This window comes from Parus major, chromosome 1A, assembly GCF_001522545.3.
Source record: "Parus major isolate Abel chromosome 1A, Parus_major1.1, whole genome shotgun sequence".
NCBI lineage: Eukaryota > Metazoa > Chordata > Aves > Passeriformes > Paridae > Parus > Parus major.
In genome coordinates, this window is record NC_031773.1 from 31,534,553 (window position 1) to 31,554,129 (window position 19,577).

The 19,577-nt window shown below is 38.5% G+C and overlaps 2 protein-coding genes and 1 long non-coding RNA gene across 14 annotated transcripts in view; 2 read left to right on the forward strand and 1 right to left on the reverse strand.

Annotated features, from left to right (window-relative positions):
• XPOT (exportin for tRNA) overlaps positions 1-8,796 on the forward strand; it is a 30,598-nt gene extending 21,802 nt beyond the window's left edge. The window contains exons 20-27 of one of the 4 annotated variants that reach the window (XR_004497511.1): positions 351-467; positions 550-665; positions 1,169-1,216; positions 2,143-2,214; positions 2,754-2,812; positions 3,291-3,510; positions 5,080-5,192; positions 7,829-8,796. Coding sequence is in view for 1 of the 4 variants with exons in the window: in XM_015627354.3 (XP_015482840.1) it covers positions 351-467; positions 550-665; positions 1,169-1,216; positions 2,143-2,214; positions 2,754-2,810; positions 3,290-3,316 (437 nt within the window). In the remaining 3 variants the exon portion in view is untranslated. Of the gene's footprint in view, positions 1-194; positions 266-350; positions 468-549; positions 666-1,168; positions 1,217-2,142; positions 2,215-2,753; positions 2,813-3,289; positions 3,871-5,079; positions 5,395-7,828 lie in introns of those variants that run through there. The other 3 variants (XR_004497512.1, XR_004497510.1, XM_015627354.3) reach the window with 3 other exon arrangements.
• Positions 3,353-10,515, reverse strand: LOC107204375. 7 transcript variants are annotated; one of them, XR_001521570.2, is made up of 3 exons: positions 10,071-10,515; positions 8,935-9,427; positions 3,353-7,321 (listed from the first exon to the last, which is right to left on the reverse strand). It is a non-coding gene; the product is annotated as an uncharacterized LOC107204375 (long non-coding RNA). The 7 variants fall into 7 exon arrangements; XR_001521569.2 differs by having other exon boundaries at positions 8,935-9,910; XR_004497516.1 differs by having other exon boundaries at positions 3,353-6,549; positions 7,190-7,321; positions 8,935-10,515.
• A 95-nt stretch (positions 10,516-10,610) lies between these two features.
• TBK1 (TANK binding kinase 1) overlaps positions 10,611-19,577 on the forward strand; it is a 28,206-nt gene continuing 19,239 nt past the window's right edge. Inside the window, exons 1-7 of one of the 3 annotated variants that reach the window (XM_033514421.1) lie at positions 10,656-10,674; positions 12,217-12,287; positions 14,607-14,727; positions 16,456-16,596; positions 17,432-17,561; positions 18,130-18,311; positions 19,124-19,284. In XM_033514421.1, the coding sequence (XP_033370312.1) occupies positions 14,641-14,727; positions 16,456-16,596; positions 17,432-17,561; positions 18,130-18,311; positions 19,124-19,284 (701 nt within the window). In that variant the 5' untranslated portion in view covers positions 10,656-10,674; positions 12,217-12,287; positions 14,607-14,640. Of the gene's footprint in view, positions 10,675-11,664; positions 12,288-14,606; positions 14,728-16,455; positions 16,597-17,431; positions 17,562-18,129; positions 18,312-19,123; positions 19,285-19,577 lie in introns of those variants that run through there. The other 2 variants (XM_015627356.2, XM_015627357.3) reach the window with 2 other exon arrangements.

Genomic DNA, 19,577 nt, shown 5'->3' on the forward strand with positions numbered 1-19,577 from the left:
AGATAAGCTAACTACTTCAGTGCTGCTGAGTTTTAATTAACTCTTCCAAGTTTAGGTGAAGAGGACAAAATTTGTATTTGTAAACAAAGTACTGCCCTGACCTTTGTGTGTGTTAAAGGCCAGAAGAGCAATTTAAATCTCCAAACTTAAAAAAAATAAATTATAACCTAAATAAGAGTTGTCTTGCATCGTAGGGGAAACTTCCCAAAAATATTTGAGATTTGTGCAAAAAAGAGCTATTTTGAAGTTGAAGCATGTCTTCCAGGTCAGTATTTGTATAAAATAGTGTATGATACCAAAACGTTTTAGGCTGCAATTTGAAGTGACAAGTTTATTTTAATGTGTTTAAGGTGCAGAGAATGTGGAACGTGTGTTGTTCACTGTCATTCAAGGAGCAGTGGATTACCCAGATCCTATTGCACAGAAGACTTGTTTTATTATTCTTTCTAAGTTGGTGGAGCTCTGGGGTAAGAATGTCTTTCCAGAATTCCTATCCATCTGCTGCTACCCAGGAGGCAATAATAGAACTTAAATTATTTTTCTTTTTAGGAGGTAAAGATGGACCAGTAGGTTTTGCAGACTTTGTCTACAAGCACATTGTTCCTGCATGTTTCTTAGCACCTTTGAAGCAAACGTTTGACTTAGCAGATGCCCAGACAGTACTGGTGTGTATTATGGATGGGTTTTTTTGCATTTATCCCTGTGGGGCAGATTCAAGCTACCAAAACTACAATAGCCATGGGGTATTAAAGATTGTTATCTCAGAAATAAAATCCCTTAGGTTTTGCAGAATTTTTTTACATTTAGGTATCTGTATGATTAATTATTGAATATTGTGATAGTGTATCCTGTAGTTTACCTAGGCTTAAAATCAATTGGAGATCTAAGTATTTACCATTGACCTGCCTTATTTATTAACTAATGTTCAGTGGAAGTGAACACACAGAGTTGGCTGTTCTCTAGTTCAGTTTGGATTCAGCTGTGCGGGAGTTTTTCCTTATTAGAGGGGAACAAAATTTGGAAGGTCAAGACTTGGCATTGTGTGAAGGGAAAATGAAGGGATAATGGCATGAACTAGCCCTTGTTTTGGGCCTCATTAGGTTCTTTAGCTTCGAATAGTGAACCAACAGACCAATCCCACAGCCTAATGATCTGTATTACATTTCAGGCTTTATCAGAATGTGCAGTGACGCTAAAAACAATTCATCTCAAAAGGGTAAGCTTCATCATACTTCACAGGGAATAACTGTCACAGGTTTCTTTCTAGTGGTTTTATCAATTTATAAAAGTTAGATACTTACTAGGATGAATTCCTATTTCACTGTTGTATAAAATAACAGGATGATCATAATGCTGTGCATGAATACAGGATCCAGTAGTTCTACCTCATGATAAATTAATGCAAAATACTGACTCTTCATTAAGGAGAAAAATCTGCTTGCTTTGTTGCTGTCCTAGTTCCAGGGTAACTTATGTGAGTTAGTAAAGTTGATTCACTTTCCCTTGGTAGATCTATTGGGTTATGTTTGTATTCTGACAGCTTATGCAGTAATCCCACCTGTGCTGAAAGTCATCTGATAAATATAGGTAAAGAAAACTAAAACTGAAGTGTTAATCAAAATGTTTGTTTCACTCAAATGTTTGGACATTCCATTTTTTTACTGCTTAGTTGACTGCATATTACATATGTTCAGTGTTACAAGAGGAGAAATACTGTGTTCATCTGCACTTGGCTACTGAGTTTTACAATGAGAGTAGTATGGTAAAGCAGTAGGCAGATGCTGATACCCAATTATTTTATTTCTTCCAAATGTCAGATAATGAAATCGGAGCTGCCTCCATAATTAACTATCTCTCAGAGTTGACATGTAACAAACTGTTTGATTCTATTGTAATTCTTATTTCTGTGCAATTTTTAGAGCATTTTTCTTTTGTGTAATAAAAGATACCAAATTGCAGTAGAACCTTTAATGCCAAGATTGGGAAGTATTTTTATTTGCTAACAGCTGAGAATAACTTAAACATTTGAAAAGCATTCCTTTTCTGTAAAAAGGTGATGTAGACTACCATACAGTACAAGGCTATGATTTTCAGCTGGGGAAAAAAAAAAAAATGAAAAAAACGTGTACTGCTTTTCTTTAGGGTCCTGAGTGCATTCAGTATCTTCAGCAAGAGTATTTGCCTTCTTTGCAAGTAGCTCCTGAGATAATCCAGGTAGGAGTTCCTAAAAGAATATTTGGAAAACTCTTTAACAATAATATATGTTATATGGGGAGAAACGGATATTTACAAAGTTAACCTCCTTTCATCCCACAGTAAATTTTATTCAGTTATTGCATATGGGAATAGGATTAATATATCATAAGGAGTAGAGATACTACAAGGGTTCCTTGGGAAAAAAAAAAAAAAAAAGTACACTGAATGTAACTGTTTAAACAATCTTTCTACTTTAATTCAAATTTTAACTTGAAGATATCCTTGTAGATAGTCCTGTTTGTCTCCTCAGCTAAAAGTGAATCAGATATCTTGTATCTGAAAAAAACCCAACCAGAGTTTTTCTCTCTAGAATGCATTTGGACTATCACAGCCTTATAAGTTTTTATCCATAACATGTTTTTTTCAGTTGTACGTTAGGGAAAATACAAATGAATATCAATGGCTTTACGTATAAATGTATCTCAGGTTGTTTTGTTGCTTCTTTCTTTTGTTCTTCTTTAGTTACTTCTTAGTTATTTCTTTGTTCTCTCTTACAGGAATTCTGTCAAGCACTTCAGCAGCCTGATGCTAAAGTTTTTAAAAATTACTTAAAGGTATAAAGATTTTTTCTTTCAATAGCTTTTAGTTCCATTTGAACTTTACCGTACAATTCAGTCATAGTAGTAACTTGAAGTAAAATCAAAATACTAAATTTTTTACTAGTTTTTAGCTATTGGGAATCTCCAAGTAGTAAAGCAGTTAATTGGAAAGACAGACCAAACAACAAGAAACCTGCACCTATAAAACTGTCACTCATCCTTGGGATCTTGCAATCTCAGTAGTTTGATATTCTTGTGGCTTTTAATAGCTGAAAAAGCAAAAATGTGATGCTGTAATTGTAGAGAGTGTCAAAGTGCATGATTTTTGAGGGTGTGAATGTAACCAAATAGCACAGGTCACACAATTAAACTTAATGTGTCAGCCAGTATGTGAAAGACAAAAACGAGCTCTGTCAAACGAAATCTCTTACACCTCAAGCATTCCATGTCTTACATTTCCTTTGTTTTCATTTTTTAAAAATCATTTTTCACAGGTTTTTTTCCAGCGAGCCAAGCCCTGAGGAAAGTACTGGAATCTCATGTACCTGTTTCCATAATGCAGAACTCTGGTTGTTAATTTATAAAAATGCTAACTCTTGTGCCATTCAAACTGGTTTTGTTTTTAAGAAATGTTGCTTTGTGCTCACATCAGTATGTACTTTAACCTTCTGCAAAAAAGAAATGCAAATTCCCCACCTGTGTCTCAGACATGAAGGTATGTGACAACATGAAAAAATTATCTGTATACACAAACTTTTATTATGTATAGAATGATTTAAGCTTACACTGTAACACATACAGCAATGAAATTACACTTATTTTTTAAATTAAATGAATTAAATGTAAAAATACCTTCTGACCATAGCAATGGTTATTAAAATGTGTACATTTTTGATACGGAGTAAAATGTTTTAATAAGACATAAAATTCATTTGTTCATATATGGTGACATAAAAATAAAACAATCAAAGTCCTTCTTGTAGATAGTCATTTTATTGAAGTTGTCTTAATGATAAAATATATATATACCTCCTATAAAACAGATTGGTGTAATAAACGATTTCACTTAAAAGTAGCATCTGGTTCTATCTTTTTTTTATAAAAACAATAAAATTTGATCCAGTGAAATGTCTTAAGTCTCTCTGAATCATTTTAGCTGAATCTTTAGAAGCTACAGCATTCTTGAATCTTCTGTCTGTTACATCCAAGTAGAACCTGGCAACTTTTCTGGTGTTTAGGTAATAAATTGTATTGCCCCTTTGCATATGGAAGATGCTGGCAGAAAGAGAGAATTGCATTCACTGCAATATTTCAGTAGCATCAGTGGCCTATACAGTGATTTTTAGTAGAATGCTGCTATTTTTATTTTTTTAGTTCTTTAACATTACAGACATTTATAACTGTTTCATGGGGGCAGGGGAAAGTTCGAGTCTTGCCGTGCATGGGATTTATAATACTTTCCTCATGAACTAATGTCCACAGTAAAAAGCTGACTTACCTCTAGCATAATCAGATGAATATTTTTCCTAGACTCTGTAGTGCTGTGTTCTTCAATCACTTTAATTGAAAAAAAAATGGGAAGGTGGGTCAGAAGGATCATCCAGGATTAGCATGTGATGATTTGAGCATAGTGCCATTTTCATTTTTCACTGAGGGAGGAGAGTACCTTTACTACTTTCAATAGGACAGTATCACTTCCATAAGATTTTGTTCCTGATTTAGATGTGTTTAATCAAAAATTTCTTGTTATTTGATTTGTTATATCACAGAACGAGTGCTTGCAGTGCTTTTCGTATTTCCTAGTTTCACGGTACGGTTTTCCCTCTCTTTGCTGCCATACCAATGCTCCATTTCATCTTCTCCCATAGCACTAGAAGCCTTCCCTCTCTGACTTGGAGCTTTCCAGCTGTTGCCACTCTCCTGCACCTCCCCAGTATGAAAGTTGCACCCCTGACACTGCAGCTGTGGTTGTCAGTCCTCTGTCTCTGTCCTGGCCTCCTTCCCTGACAATTACAGAAGCTTTACCACACCAAGGGCAGAGCTTTCACTAGGCAGATTATGAGGAACAATAAAGCTTCCATCTTCAGCAAAGCTTTTTGGGTTTGAGTCGCTATTAGTTTTCATATATGACTTAGGGTTTTGCCTTCTCAAGTAAGGGCAGTAGTGCTAAGTGGGTGATTTAGCTGTTACTAAATTTGACCCTCATAAGGAAAGTTTTTAAACTGGCCTCTGCTAAAAGAGACTTTTCCGTGCTCAACCCCACCATCCTTTACTCTTCCTACAGGTCTCTTTGTACCAAATCTGGAGCTTATCTGTACCCATAATCTGCTACCCAGGAAGCTGAAGCAGCAGAAACACTTCCCCCTCACACTGTGTCGCCCGCTCTGGTGGTGGCAGGTGAGAATGGATATAAAGCAGAGCGTGCCAAGTGTAGGAGTGAGCTGTGTGTGGCACCCATTATGTGGGTGTGCCTCTATTATAAACTTGTACCCTGCCCTCCCTTCCATCACTGAAGGAGCTTCCTGTAGGATGAGTAGTCTGGATCTTCAGACAATGTTAGTTGGTTCAGTCTGAAGAATTAAAATGTGATTCTTTTGTATGCTTTGCCTCTGTTCAATCAGCATACTGCCCTGTTGGGGCTTATGCAACATGAGCTGTAAAACATCACCTGTGGGGTAGTTTCTGTATCTTGAGCTTAACATATAATTACTGATTCTGGCTACAAGCAGGTTGTGTGGGTTTTTTGGGTTTTTTTTGTAATTTCCTTCAGTAGTGCAGACAGCAGGTCTGTAGCTGCTATATCACAGTTGGGTTTGTGGTGGGTGTTCAGTGCCTAGTAACGTTCTTCGTAAAGAGTCAAGGTTTAGGAAGGCAATTGCTGGGTTTTTACATCTTTACTTTGAAGAAGTGGACTCCTGCTGTGCATGTTTTTTTTTAACATCTGGACTGAGAAGTTCATTACCTACCTGCAAAGAGAAATCTAGTGACGCACCTTCTAATCAAGAGTGTGAACTAGATTCTTCAGGCAGTGTTTTCATACTTAGAACATAAGAGGAAAACTACTCAAGCACGTGGTGTGACTCCCAGGGATGGTCTTGTGCAGAGCCAGAAGTTGCAACTCAATGATTCTCAGTAGGTCCCTTCCACCTCAGCATATTCTATACCTCTGATATTTTGTGTGAGATAGAAGGGGAAGAAGATAAGAGATAAATGAGAGCACTCCACTCAGAGATGGGGTCGACACTCACAATTTTCCAGACAAATGTTAATGATTTCATTTAAAGGCTGCACCAAACACAACTACCTGCAGCTTTCCTGTATGACTCAACATTATTGTAGTCAAAATGCCCCTATACCTAGATTGAAGATGTTTAAAATCATCATGATGGTAACTCCTCTTGTGTATAAGGAAAATTTCCTCTTGTAAAGAGTGTTTAAATGGGAAACACAAATGCAAGTAATAATTAAAGATGAGGCACCTTTTCTAGAGAGCTGGTACCTTTTATTTACAAGCTGGTGTAATGGCTAAAGACTGATAAGCTTTCAGGCCTTCTAACACTTTTCCTGATGCGAAGTACAATGAGTTTCATGCAAGCTGATATGGGTGAACAAGTTTGGGGCAAAGCACTTACCCAATGCAGGGAAGGCATTTTAGCAACTAATTGTTGTCCAGAGAGGCAATCTGCCTTTTTCCCTCTTCTTGTCATCATTGGCAGTTGTTTGATTCCAAAACAAGATGATTTATGGTGGAAACCTAGTATTGCAAAATAATTTTCAGCTTTTTCAAAATCTTCACTGCTCTTAAAAAATAAAGTCAATGCTATGTGGAAAGCTCCCCATCCTGCCCCAGAGACATTTTTTTTTGCTAGAATTTTTTCACTATGGGGTGTAATAAGTGCTACAGCAGGTGCCAGGAGAGGGTAGGTGTGGAGGGAGCAAGCCCATTTCAGCAGCAGTTGGCCATTGGGCCTGTTAGGCTGTAGTGTCACTCTAGAGCCATATGGTCATTGGACTTCAATTGTGACATTTCAGTGAGTTAAGCCAGCAAGAAACCAAAGAAAGGAGAGTGAAGGAAAATAACAAGCAGGTTTTAACCAATTAAGTACACTAGGACTGCTGGGAAGGATGAGCACAAGTGAAACAACCAGACTTGATGGAAGTAGTGACAAGTGACAAAAGTTGGATGGGGCAGTGAGAAATAGGAAGGGCAGTATCTCCCTGTGAAGGGCAGTAAATCCCTGTGAATGATGGTAGCAAAAGGTGGCATATAAGAAAAAACTGGAACATGCTAGAAAATATATTTCTGCTGAGGTCAAGATTCGTGCAGCCCCTGGTAATAGCAGAACTAGGAAGTCAGAGGCACAGTGATGATTTGGTGAGATATGTTTTCTTACTCTAGTAGGTCTTTGTGTTCTCCAGTTGATCTGGTTGCTCACGTTCATTGTGACAGATGCATGGGCAGTATAATTTGTAATTTGTCTTGAGCTATTGTACACAGTGTTTCTGACTTTCCATAAGGTGGGTACCTGTGGGGGATGTGAATTACACACATTATACAGACATACAGTATGATAATCACAGAATCATTTAGATAGGAAAAGACCTTTAAGACCATCAAGTCCAATCATTAACCCAGCACTGCCAAGCCCACCACTCAACCATGACCCTAAGTGCCACATCCAACAGATCTGTTAACTACTTCCAGGGATGGAGACTCAACTACTTCCCTGGGCAGCCTGTTCCACTGCTTGACCACCCTTTTGGCAAAAAATCTTTTCCTAGTATCCAATTTGTATCTCCCCTGGAGCAACTTGAGGCCATTTCCTCTTGTCCTGGTGATTGTGAAGACTGGTAGATAGGTTTTGCATTTGTTGCTTGAGCATGAAGGCTTTTACCTCTCTGTCGCTCTGTTCTTCCTGCATATGATGGTTATTCAATATCCCAGGCATTTGAGAAAAGCAGGAGATACTAAGCTGTAGAGCAAGAGCTTTTTATCTAAGAATGATTTTTTTTTTTTTTACTGTTAATACAAGCAACTATTCCAGTGCATTTTAGATGGCTTTCTATCTACACCATGAGCAGAAGAGTATAATTAGTGTGAAGTCTGCTTGGGAACATTATCTGTACATGTTGTAAACAACTTTGGAATGCATTCCCTGGTGGCAAGCTGGAAAGAGTTGCCTTACATCATGGAACTGCATCTCTTCCCTCTACAAAACTACAGAAGAAAATGGCTTAAGTAACATGATAAAAGGCAGCAGAACTGAAGTTGGCTGCTGAACAGCTTTGCTTATTCTACTTCAGCTGTGATGCCTCTTAAGTACTTAAATCAAATATAGAAAGCAAATAGATTACAAGAGTAAATAGCCCAAAAGCTTTGATTTTGTTTAGAGAATTTGTTTGTGATACAGGAAAAATAACTATCAACTTGCTTAGCAATTTCAAGTGTACTGTTCTCACCCACTTAATGGTAAAGTTCCTTTTGGTAAGGTTGGTAAAATACAACTTCTCTCTCAACATTTTTAAAAGTTAAATAATTCAATTTGATGGCCATTCTTTCTTGGCAAATATCTAGTGTTATTTCCACTCTCCCCTGTTTGGAGAAAACCTTATTTTTGCCAGGTTACCCAGAGGGTCCCAAGAAAATGATTCGATGAACATATTATATTTTGCCTGTTTCAGTGCCTTCAGCTCTGAATGACTATGTTCAGCTTGACTTTTGTTTGTTTGTTTCCCTAGCATTTTTTCTTTTTTGAATTCTGGCATTCACAGATACAAGTGTGAAGACTGCAACATGCCAGCTTTAGCTGCAGTTCCCATAGCCATATTGTTAGGAAGTAAAGTTCCAATAGTATACAGCTACAGACTGCTGAATTTGTGAGCATGAATGAGAATCCAAATACAAGAGAGGCGAGGAATACCAAAGTTTTACTTATATATTAACAATAAATGGAAGCAAGCAAATAATAATAATAAAAAAAAATCTAGAATGAAACTGCAATGGCACTTTGCTTTTTTGTGTCTATTTTCTCTTATTCTTAATTTGGGCATAATGTTTTCCTCTGATTCATTCTGTGAAACATTTAAAGGTTAAAGATCTTCCGTGCATTAAGGATCACTAATTATGTTGCAGACATACCCAAAAAAATGAATCATCTGGATCATGCGAACCCTGTGAATGTTTTTCATTGCTTCAGGAACAGGGGAAAGCACATGGATGGTAACTGCAGTGAGAGCAGTCAGTGGCCAGACCCAGGGCTGGGTGACACTGCATTTGAGATGCTTGAGTAAACAAAGTCCTGTGGAACCTGGTCTGAAGTCAGCACTGACACTGCTTTGAGCAGGTGACTGGACCAGAGACCTCATCCATCCTGAATGAGACCATGATTTAAGACATCCAGCATAACAGATTTTATATATATATATATATATATATATATATATATATGATGCTATAAAGCAGCATCATACTTAACCAATAGATTTGTTTTATTCAAAAGTGGAAGCAAATACATATTCACAAAGAAGAGTTCCCAGGTGTTTTCCTGATTTTGTGGGGGCCTCACTAAAATCCATATTAACAATCTGATGAACATTTCTGAAGAAGACAAAGCTGGCTCATGGGTATCCACCTGATACAAAAAAAAAAAAATAAAAGGCTTGCAAAGCTGGGTACAGAAGAAAGGTTAACAAAAATAAACCATGTAACTTCTGAGGACCACTGCAGTGTTTTGAAAGATAAAAGTACAGAATGCAAATATAGCAGGGAACTATTCCCTCTAGAATATAGCATTATAAAGCAAAGTTCAGATGCCAACAAATGGGGAACATGAATTAGGCATTTATATTAAGACCACAAAGGCATCAAAGCCAATTTATCAGTTTCACTACGGAGAACTTCAGAAAAACCTTAGTGCCCTGTAACAAGTGAAGCAGACAAAGTCTGAACTTGTGATAAAACCCATGAAAGCTAAGACAATAAACAATAATAAATAAACAATAAACAAGGCCTGTGAGCAAGAGGCTGCTGTCAGTTCCTCAAGAGAACAGGCTTCCAAGATTTGGGAAGATGGCAACTCCAAACAGGAAATGCAGAGCATCAAAAGAGGGATCGTCTTGGAAGGGAAAAAATAAAAAACAAAACCGTTTCATTATTTTCCTACTATAATTATGATCAGATTACATTATGCATAAATTATAAAGAGATCAGTATTTTTCGTTATACAGATCATTTACTGGAACAGCAACATTACCGGACAGCCAAAAAACACATACCAAGTGATAAATCAGCCGGGAACTTTAGTTTAAATCAGTAACAACGGAGCGGGAGCAGGGATGTGAAAACTGCTACGATTTCGTGAGGTTTTAACAAGGTGAAACTGAGAAAAATGACACAGGGCGGGAAAACATTTCTCTCGGGAAAACATCTCCCCTGAGGCCGCCGTGGGGAGGCGGGGGTCCCACAGCTCTGGCTCAGTGCTCGGGCAGAGGCAGCGCTGTCTGGGCAGCCGAGGAAGCGAAACCTCCGCCGAACCGATTACGCAGCAAAAAAATCAGCCCGGGACCCTCCCCGGAACCGCTCCGAGCCTCCGGAATATTATCGCGCCAGCGAAAATACCCCGGGTGGCCACTTCTACCCAACACCCGACTGCCACTTTCCCATGTTTCCCAGATATTTCCCTGTCTCGCCGCCCACCGCCTGGGGGGCGGACACCGCCGCCTGGGCCGCAAAGCGCGGGGTCCCAGCACAGGCCCCGCCGGGCGGGGAGGGCGCGGTGGCTGCGCCGCCCGGGCGGTGCCTGGCCCGCTCCGCCTCCCCGCGCCGCGGCAGGAAGCCGGAAGCGGCCGGGGCGCTGGGCAGGCCGGCGGGAGGCGGCTGGTGCGTGGGGCTGCCGGGCCGGGCAGGGCGGGCTCGGGGGTGGCCGCGGAGGGCCGAGCCGAGGTGGGCTGCGCCGGCCGCGGGCCCTCGCCGCCACTGCGCTGGGGCCGAGGGGAGGCGGCTGCCGCCGGGAGCGGTGGTTTCGGTTTCCCGGGGCGGCGGCGGGGCCTTCCCGGGAGCTGCCCGGGTCGCGGGGTAGCGGCGGGCCCGGCCGTGCAGTCTGGAAGGGACGAGGCGCGGCCGACCCGTGGCCTCTGCGGCGTGCCCGGGAGCCGGCCTTTGCCCCGACCTCGGTGGCTTCTATCCTCCTGAATGTGCGTGGGGAAGCGGCGTCGCCTTCGCGGCTTTAGGAGTTGTTAAAGTTTTACCTCGGGAATCTCGTCCTGCTGTGAGGATGAGCCCCGGCGCTGTGCTTGCCCCCGAGAGAGGGACGTAGCCCTCTGTTGGTTTCCAGGAGCTGCCGTCCCAGACAGCCGAGTCCTCCACCTGCATTACGGGCTGGACATGCCTAGAGTAGGGGTGATGAGCAGCACTGGAGCCAGCCTTGCCATTTGTTTCGTGTGCCCTTGGAAGAATGTTAGGGTTCAAGCAGCACCTTGTGTGGCCAAGGGCAGGGTATTTTCCTGATTGAGATGCCAGCTGTTGGACTGGAAACTTCAGGAAGGAGGTTATTGCTGAATAAAGCAGGGGTAGAAAGCAGGAACTTTAGGAAGAGAAGCTTGTTTTCTAAGCCTTGAGGGTATACGGGGAGGTATAAAACGTTAATAGTTTCCAGACTGTAAATAACATTCATTTGGAACGTCAGCACTGCTGTTGGCTTTGGTCGCCTACAGGATCTCGCCTGTAAAAGAAAGAGCCATCACTTAAACTTCATTGTCTGTCCCTACTTGCCCGGTGAAGTTGTATATTGCAGCTGTCAACAGGCGAGCCATACCTGCTTTGTGTGATTATCCCGTGTGCCTGAGGTAGCAGAAAATTCCTTCCTATTGATTAGAAGCAGTCAGTACTCCTACTTCAAAGCACTGGGAGTTTTAAAAAAGTTGCAGTCTTTTTTTTTTATTACAATCCCCTCTGCTAATAAATTAAAAGACTACTAGCATGACCAGAAGCAGAAAAATCTTCAATAAAAAACACCTAAAAGTAGCCCTCAAGCCCCTGAAATGCTAATGAGTCATGGGGGACAATAAATCAAACTGCTAGCTGGAGAGATTTCTTTAGATGTATGTGAGGAGCTTTTGACTCATTAATACCAGACTTAATGACCATAAGTGAGATGTGAAGAAATAGAAAGTTCAGCATTAAGTCTAGTGACGGGATCATACAGTTAGAGATGTTTTGGGGTTTTTTTTTTTGTTTTTTTTTTTTTTTTTTTAATTTTAATAGGAAACCCTTAATAACTTGATGTAGGAATATAGTGGAAGAAATGAAAAGAAAACTTGAGATGCTGAGTATATAGCAAAGATCGGTTATGACTTTGTCAGAGGACACAAAGTATTAAAGGAGGCCTAACATGTTATTTGATGTAATTTTTATAATTTGAAGGTTAAAACTGAAAGACTATACCTTAAAAGTGAGGACTGCCATAAAGAGTGTGCTCTTTTAACAAAAAAAAGGTAATAGTGTAATACTGACCTTGCCACTTAATATGTACCCTGGGTTTAATATTGCTAAATTTACATCTGTATTTAGTTTTAAAAGTGAAATAACCTTAGACCTTGAGAATCCATTAAATCTCTGATCTGGGGTTTTTCTTAATATCCACTGAATGATACTGAGGATAATCTGTTGCAGTCATGTCCTTTTGTTTTTTCATCCATTGACCCTTGTGTATATTTAATGAAAAAGTAAGACAGTAAAGGAAAAAGAGCTGATCTTGCACATAAACTATCTCATCTTTATTATTTGGGAAATGTAATAATTCAATCTCTTAATGGGCTGCTAATTTTTGTTTTTATTTGAATAGACTTCGATTAAGAATTTATGTGCATTTTCTGTCTGATTAGAAAGGATTTGTTATGTTTCTGTGTCTTGTATGAGTCTAATGAATGTTTTGAAGTAAATCACCAAATACATGCTCACTGTTAATATGCCAGCTGGCCTATTACAAGCAGGGGTTTAATTATGGGAGGAATATTTCAACTTGAAGATTTTACAGATGGTTTACAGAACAGGCTGTGCATTATTTCTTTGCATCCTCTCTTCCATACCTTCTGTGTCGTAGATAGCTCATTGGCATCTACAGTAATTGCCCGATGGGAGAAGTTATCTTATTCTGCTATTTATTGCAAATTGTTTTGGCAGAGTTAACCACAAATTACAAGCACTGGGGATGTGGTGTTAGGGTTTTTTTTTGTTGTTTAGATTTGACACAAAACCTTTCTGTCCCTTCCAGAAGCATTAATAACTTTATCTAGATTTTGCAGATGGCATTGCTGCATGACTCTCAATTAACTGTAGAGTAATGTCAGGTCTTTGCATTGTGTCTTGGCATTCTGTATGCTACATGTCATTGCTTGGATGTTTTGGGACAGCTTTGCAAGAAGCTTCACATCCCACGTGAGCGAACAGCTAAGTGGAAGTGTGCAGCCTGCAGTGACTGCAGGTAGAGAAGTGTGCTCAGAGTGGTGAGGAGGTGTGAGTGAGTGTCTGCAGTGGGGTAGGCTCAGGAGCAGGGCAGGGTGGGAGAGTGGTGGCTGCCCTGCGGCTTTCTCCGCTCTCCTGTGGTGCGCACTGTGAGGCTCCTGTGTCCCCTGTGCACCAGGGAGCTCTCAGAAAGTGCCAGTCACCTTCTGGCAGCAGATGCAGGAAATTCTGTCATGCCTCTTCTTCAGCACTTACAGGAAAGGCTTCTTTCTTTGAGAATCAGTCAGCAGTTTCCTGTCAAGTGTCATGTGCAAGTAAGATGTAGCGTCCCCTGCCAAGCTGAGCAAAGACCTCTACTGTAGGAGCTTCTCTGGTCCAGTTGCCATTTTGCTCTTGAGATTCTTTAGGTTTGGGAAGCTCCATCTTTGATTTTAGAGCCTTTTGCTAGGTTTAATGGCAAAATCAATGTGTTAATTAAGCCAAAAAGTTAAGGGCATTCACCTGCAGCTCCCACTGCTTTGGCACACAGGAAAATCTGAAAGTTGAAATGTTTTATTTTATGTTGATCATTTTAATTTAATCAAACTTTTTTTTCCTCTTTCTTTTGAATCTGTGAAGACCCGAATATTTGACAGTTCATATTTCTGGAAGGATGGGAAAGTCAGGCTGTCTCTGTTGATGTGACATACCCAGTGTGAAATTTTAGAAATGAGAGAACTGTCCCTTAATTTCTTTCAGTAGTAATTGCTGTTTCCAGCAAGTGGATGAAAATGCTTGAGTTGATTGTGACTTTTTTTGAGCTCTTGTAAAAGTTTTTTTTGTATGTTGTTAGTCCAGCTCCTTTACTGTTCTACTGAAATGCAACTTCCAGAGCCAAAATTATGTAAAATATCTGTATACATATCTGCCATCATCTCTAATGTTTGTTCTTTGGCGCATGTACAGAATAATGGAATTCAGTTGCAGGTCTTGCTTGCCTTTAGAAGACCTTGTGCATGTGTTTTTAACTCTTTCCTGTATATTTTGTTACTTGATCATTTCAACACCATGCACAACAGTAAAGAGATTATAAGATTTTCACCTTTCCAGTTGATTTTTCAAACAAAGTTTGGGGAATACAGACCTTAAAGGCAGAGAGCTATTGTGTCAATGGTATGAGTTTTGATTATTTGGCTTATTTTTATTTCCATGTTTCACCTCTTACTCCTCTACTTGGTTATTTTTAATTCTCCATGTTGTTGGAGTTACAGTTGGGCTTTGGACATTTATATTTCCTTCTAATTTAAATAAGTCCCTTTCATGTATTTTACTGAATTACAATTCATTGTATTGAACCTTCTGTTTTTAAGGTGAAAAAGAAAACTGTCTGATCAAAGAGCAAAGATGCAGAGCACTTCAAATTACCTCTGGCTGTTGTCTGACATTCTAGGACAGGGAGCTACTGCAAATGTTTTCCGGGGGCGACAGAAGGTTTGTAAGGAGTTTTCATATGCAAGTAGCTTAATGAAGTCAACAAAAAAAGTTCAAGATTTAGGCCTAAAGCAAATGTATCTGTGTAATTATTTATGCTTAGTTTTAATTTTTAATATTTGTCTGTTGAATTAGAGATCTGTAGTTAGATTTCTAAGGATTTGTTCTTAATGTTGTATTATTTTTCCTTGTAAAATATTAACTATTATTACTTCTTCATTCTATATTTTTCAGTTTTATGGAAAAAATAATTCAAGAACCTAATTCATTCATTCATTCATAATTGAACCTAATTCAAGAATTTGAATAGAAACAAATTGCTTACCAGTTTCTATTATATGATCCTATTATTTACATCTTTGTTAACTGTCTTTTCATTGATTTTTAACTGTTCTTTTAAAACCTGTTTGGGTGATTGTTATGATTTTTGTTCACTAAATATTCTTATTGCAGTGGATGAAGCTGTTGTCAGGTGTTGTCTGTAAGTCAGTGCTTTTAAATGTCTTCTTGGTGATAAAGTAAAGAAAGAGAAAACAACATTCAGCTACTTCTTCTGAGTAATCAGTGCAAAATAGTAATTTTTTTACCATGTAAATGATACAGTGATGTGTGTGTTGCAACCTGAGTGGGGGGGCTAAGATGACCTTACTTGTGTAGGTCATTCTATTCCTGTGAATTTCACAGTATGTCTCACAAAGCAAAGATAAGTGTAGTTGTGAAAGTTCCTTACAGTATTGATAGTCTGTGTGAAATCAGTACAAAGTGATTTATAAGATACAATGTTTCTGTGTTCCACATTTAAGTGTGAAACAGCATTAAGCAATAATTTAGCAGTTATTGTGCTTTTCTGGGTAAGTGAACTTCAACACAGAATGATTCCCCTGTAAACTATGGTTGCACCTGTCATCACCCTCACTAGTGTGAGCCTGTGACCTGCAGCTTATTGTCAATGGGAGAAAGCTTTTTCCTGGGCACCAGTAGTGCATGTGAGTGTGCTGCAAAGCACGCCTTGTCTAGGCACAGGAAGGCTGTGTCCTTAGAAATAATCTGTTGCACAAACTGCTAGTGTAAGCTCATTCCTGAAGTGGGCACAGGAAGATGCTTTGCCCTGAGAGGGACAGGAGCTGCACTTCCAGCTGGTGCTGTTGTTATCTGAGCATATTGGGGCTTAGTCCCACTGGAGAACTTAAGTTTGATTAAGCTCATGATTGTGCTCCTGACACTTATTACGTGGGTTTGAACTGCTTCAGGATTTTACATGAGTGGCATGTAGTGCTCAAAACTGCCTTTGAAAAAACAAAATATTAGTGTATTAGTATAAACAGAACAGTAAAGAAAGAGAAAACAACATTCAGCTACTGGAAATTGTCTTTTAACTTAAGCAAGCCAAGTATGTGCGTGCCTTTCATTGATTAGTGCAAGTAACTCTCACTGAAAAAATATTTTTCAGCTATGTTTATGAGTAGTTCTTAAATGTGTAGCCTAACACTTAGGTTTTATGACCTAATGAGTTTCCATTCAGCTAGTCTATTTGCTTCTTATCTATATTAAACTAATGCAATTTATTTTTTTTTTAGCAGAATCTTTATTTCCACCTTAGCACAAAGTAGTATTTTGAAATATTTCTAGTCTGCTTATATTCACATGCATAATAGAAAAGATAATGTCTATGTGTACATTTACAATCTCTTGGTTCTGTTTGATGAATAGTTTGTTTGTTTTCAACAGAAAACTGGGGATTTATATGCTGTCAAAGTGTTTAACAGTATAAGTTTCCTTCGTCCAGTGGATGTTCAGATGCGAGAGTTTGAAGTATTGAAGAAACTAAATCATAAGAACATTGTCAAATTGTTTGCCATTGAGGAAGAGGTAATGAATTGTTGTGATCTGAGATGCATGGAAGTAGCTGCAGTAACTAGTATTTTTTTTTTATTCATAACTATTGAGTTTATAGTTATATTTTTAAAGAATGATACTATATATGATGACCTCCACCATGTTTTGGTTTTCTTCCTTCATTGTTGTTGCTGTGGAAAGAATATGCTTGCTTTCAGTCAGTGAATCAACTTCAGTGTGTAAGCTCAGGTTATGATTCTTCATCTCAAGAATTCACTGTCCTAAGTAGAATTGGGATGAATTGAATTAGGATTTTTAAGGTATCTACAGGTACTAATATTTAATAGGTGAATAATGGAACTGTTTAAAGTGGAAAATGTTTCGGTAATCCTGACCATTTCATGCTTTTCCTTTGCAACCAACTAAAATGATGACACAGGATACTATTATACAGTTGTATAATAGTATAAATTGGAGCAGCTGAACTGAGAATGAGGCTGATCAGTTGAAATGACCCAGATGATGAGATGAGTAAAGAAGGACAGCTGGTATTCTCAGCACTTAGGGTGTACTTTCTCCTTAGTGTGTACTTGTCCACCTGTCAATGCTGCTGTCAACCTGCCAGTGCCTAGAACTTGAGGCTTTCTTAGTTACTTTGCCCTCTCCAAGCTGGACTACATTAAACAACATAAAAATCCACCTGCACTTCTTTTGAAGATCACTGTAACGGAATTGGATATAGCTATAGATTTTACTTTTCTTTTCTTTTTTGAAAGTCAAACCTTGTGGTTATAGGTAATTTCTGACATTGCTGTCACGATAGTCAGATTCTTAATCTCTTTTTGATTTATTTTTTTTTTCTTTTCAGACAACTACTAGACACAAAGTACTAGTTATGGAATTTTGTCCATGTGGGAGTTTGTACACAGTTTTAGAGGAGCCGTCTAATGCCTTTGGTTTGCCAGAGTCTGAGTTCTTAATTGTTTTGAGAGATGTGGGTATGTAGACTTTGGTCTTATTTGTTGACTAAAACTCATACTTGTTTTGTTTATCTTGAAACTGCAAGAGACAAATTTAGACTGTCAACTAATTTAACAAATTAATATGGTCATATGGAATCACATATTTATGTCTATGTTGATAGAGGTAGCTGCATTAAGAAGCCATTTCTGTGTAAAGTATCAATGTGATTTTTTTTTCTTGATTTCAAGAATATTTTTCACATATTGAACAGACTTCAGTGATAGTTTTAGGAGAGTTAATTAGAAAAATAAAATTTACCTGTGTTTACCTACTATAAAATTTTTCTTCTAATGTACCTGCTATAAAAATTACTTTATGGGAAAGATGTTACTGAGATCAAGAAATGCTGTAATTTAGTTGTTTGGAAAGAAAAAAAAAAAGCAATACCTGGTCATGGTCTTTCTGTTAAATGACTGTCCCTTCTCATTCCCATTTCCCAATGAGAACATAACCATTTCTTCCTAGTTTCAGTTACAATTCAGTGTTTGCACAGTCTCTGTCACAATGTATACATGAATTCTGTATCTGTTGTTTCCATTGAAGTGGCTGGGATGAATCATCTCCGTGAGAATGGAATAGTGCACCGTGACATCAAGCCAGGCAATATAATGCGTGTTATAGGTGAAGATGGGCAGTCTGTTTACAAACTTACAGATTTTGGTGCAGCAAGAGAACTTGAAGATGATGAACAATTTGTTTCCCTCTATGGCACAGAAGAGTATTTAGTAAGCATATATGATTTAATTTTCTGTTGAAGAAATGTTTGAAGCCTGAGGCTCTTCATGATTATAGTTGAATAGGTGAAGACCAGCTTGTTGGGAATTAGTATTTCAACCTTTGTATTACATTTGTTTTTATAACTTTCTACTGGACTTTTTCATGCCATCTTCTGTTGATATAAATATGTCAGCCTTGAAATAATTTTCAGGTCCAGCTTCAACCGTTGCCTTGTGTGAAAGGAGGAACAACTATATTTTAGTTATGAATATATTTGCCTTTATCTCTGTAGATGTGTTTCAGTTTGTGTTTGAACTACTTGGATGACATTAGGTGTAGTTAAGAATCATGTGAAACTTTGGCTTAACCAAAGAGAAGCAGGTAGAGAAGTATCAAGACAAGCACTTTAGTATGATTTTCTTCCTGCCGTGTTTTCCCGTATGTGCATCATAACTGATACTCTCCTCTGCTCTGGATCTTTTTTCCATTAAGTTTCTGTTGTTAAAAAATCATCTGGAGGAATACTGAATTTCTTCTCTTTTTTAGTGGTCTTTTATACTAGTAGTCACTCTTCAGCTGAATTTTAAAATATTTTTTGCAAACTTTTTAATAAAAGCTACAGTCATCCCTAGGAATATAGTGATGTTTGTCAGAATAGCTTAAGCAACTAATATGAGACAAGCAATCTTTTCTTTTTTAATGCACTGAAAGTTTAGACTGACACATTACCTTGCTGTGAAAGGATAGATTGTTGTTTTTTTTTTTCTTTATAAAGCTACATAAAGCAATGTTACTTTTTTTTTTTTCCTTTTCTCTTTAGCATCCTGATATGTATGAGCGAGCAGTTTTGAGAAAAGAGCATCAGAAAAAGTATGGAGCAACAGTTGATCTGTGGAGCATAGGGGTGACCTTTTACCATGCTGCAACAGGGAGTTTGCCTTTCCGACCTTTTGAAGGACCTCGTAGAAACAAGGAAGTGATGTAGGTAATTTAGAAGGAGAATTTTATCTGTTGGTAAATTAAATCAGCCCTTGAAATGCTTTTTACCAAGGAATCCTACACACATATAGTAAACTTTAAAACAGTGGATATACTTAAGGAAAAATACTCTTTTGTTGTGGTATAGTCCCAGTAGGTAGCTGAGCATCACACAGCTCTTCACTCACTCCTCTCTAGTGGGATGAGGAAGAGAATTGTAAGGGTGCAAAAACTCATAGGTTGAGTTAAAGACAGTTTAATAATAATAAAAAAAAAAGCCCCACAACAAACAGCAT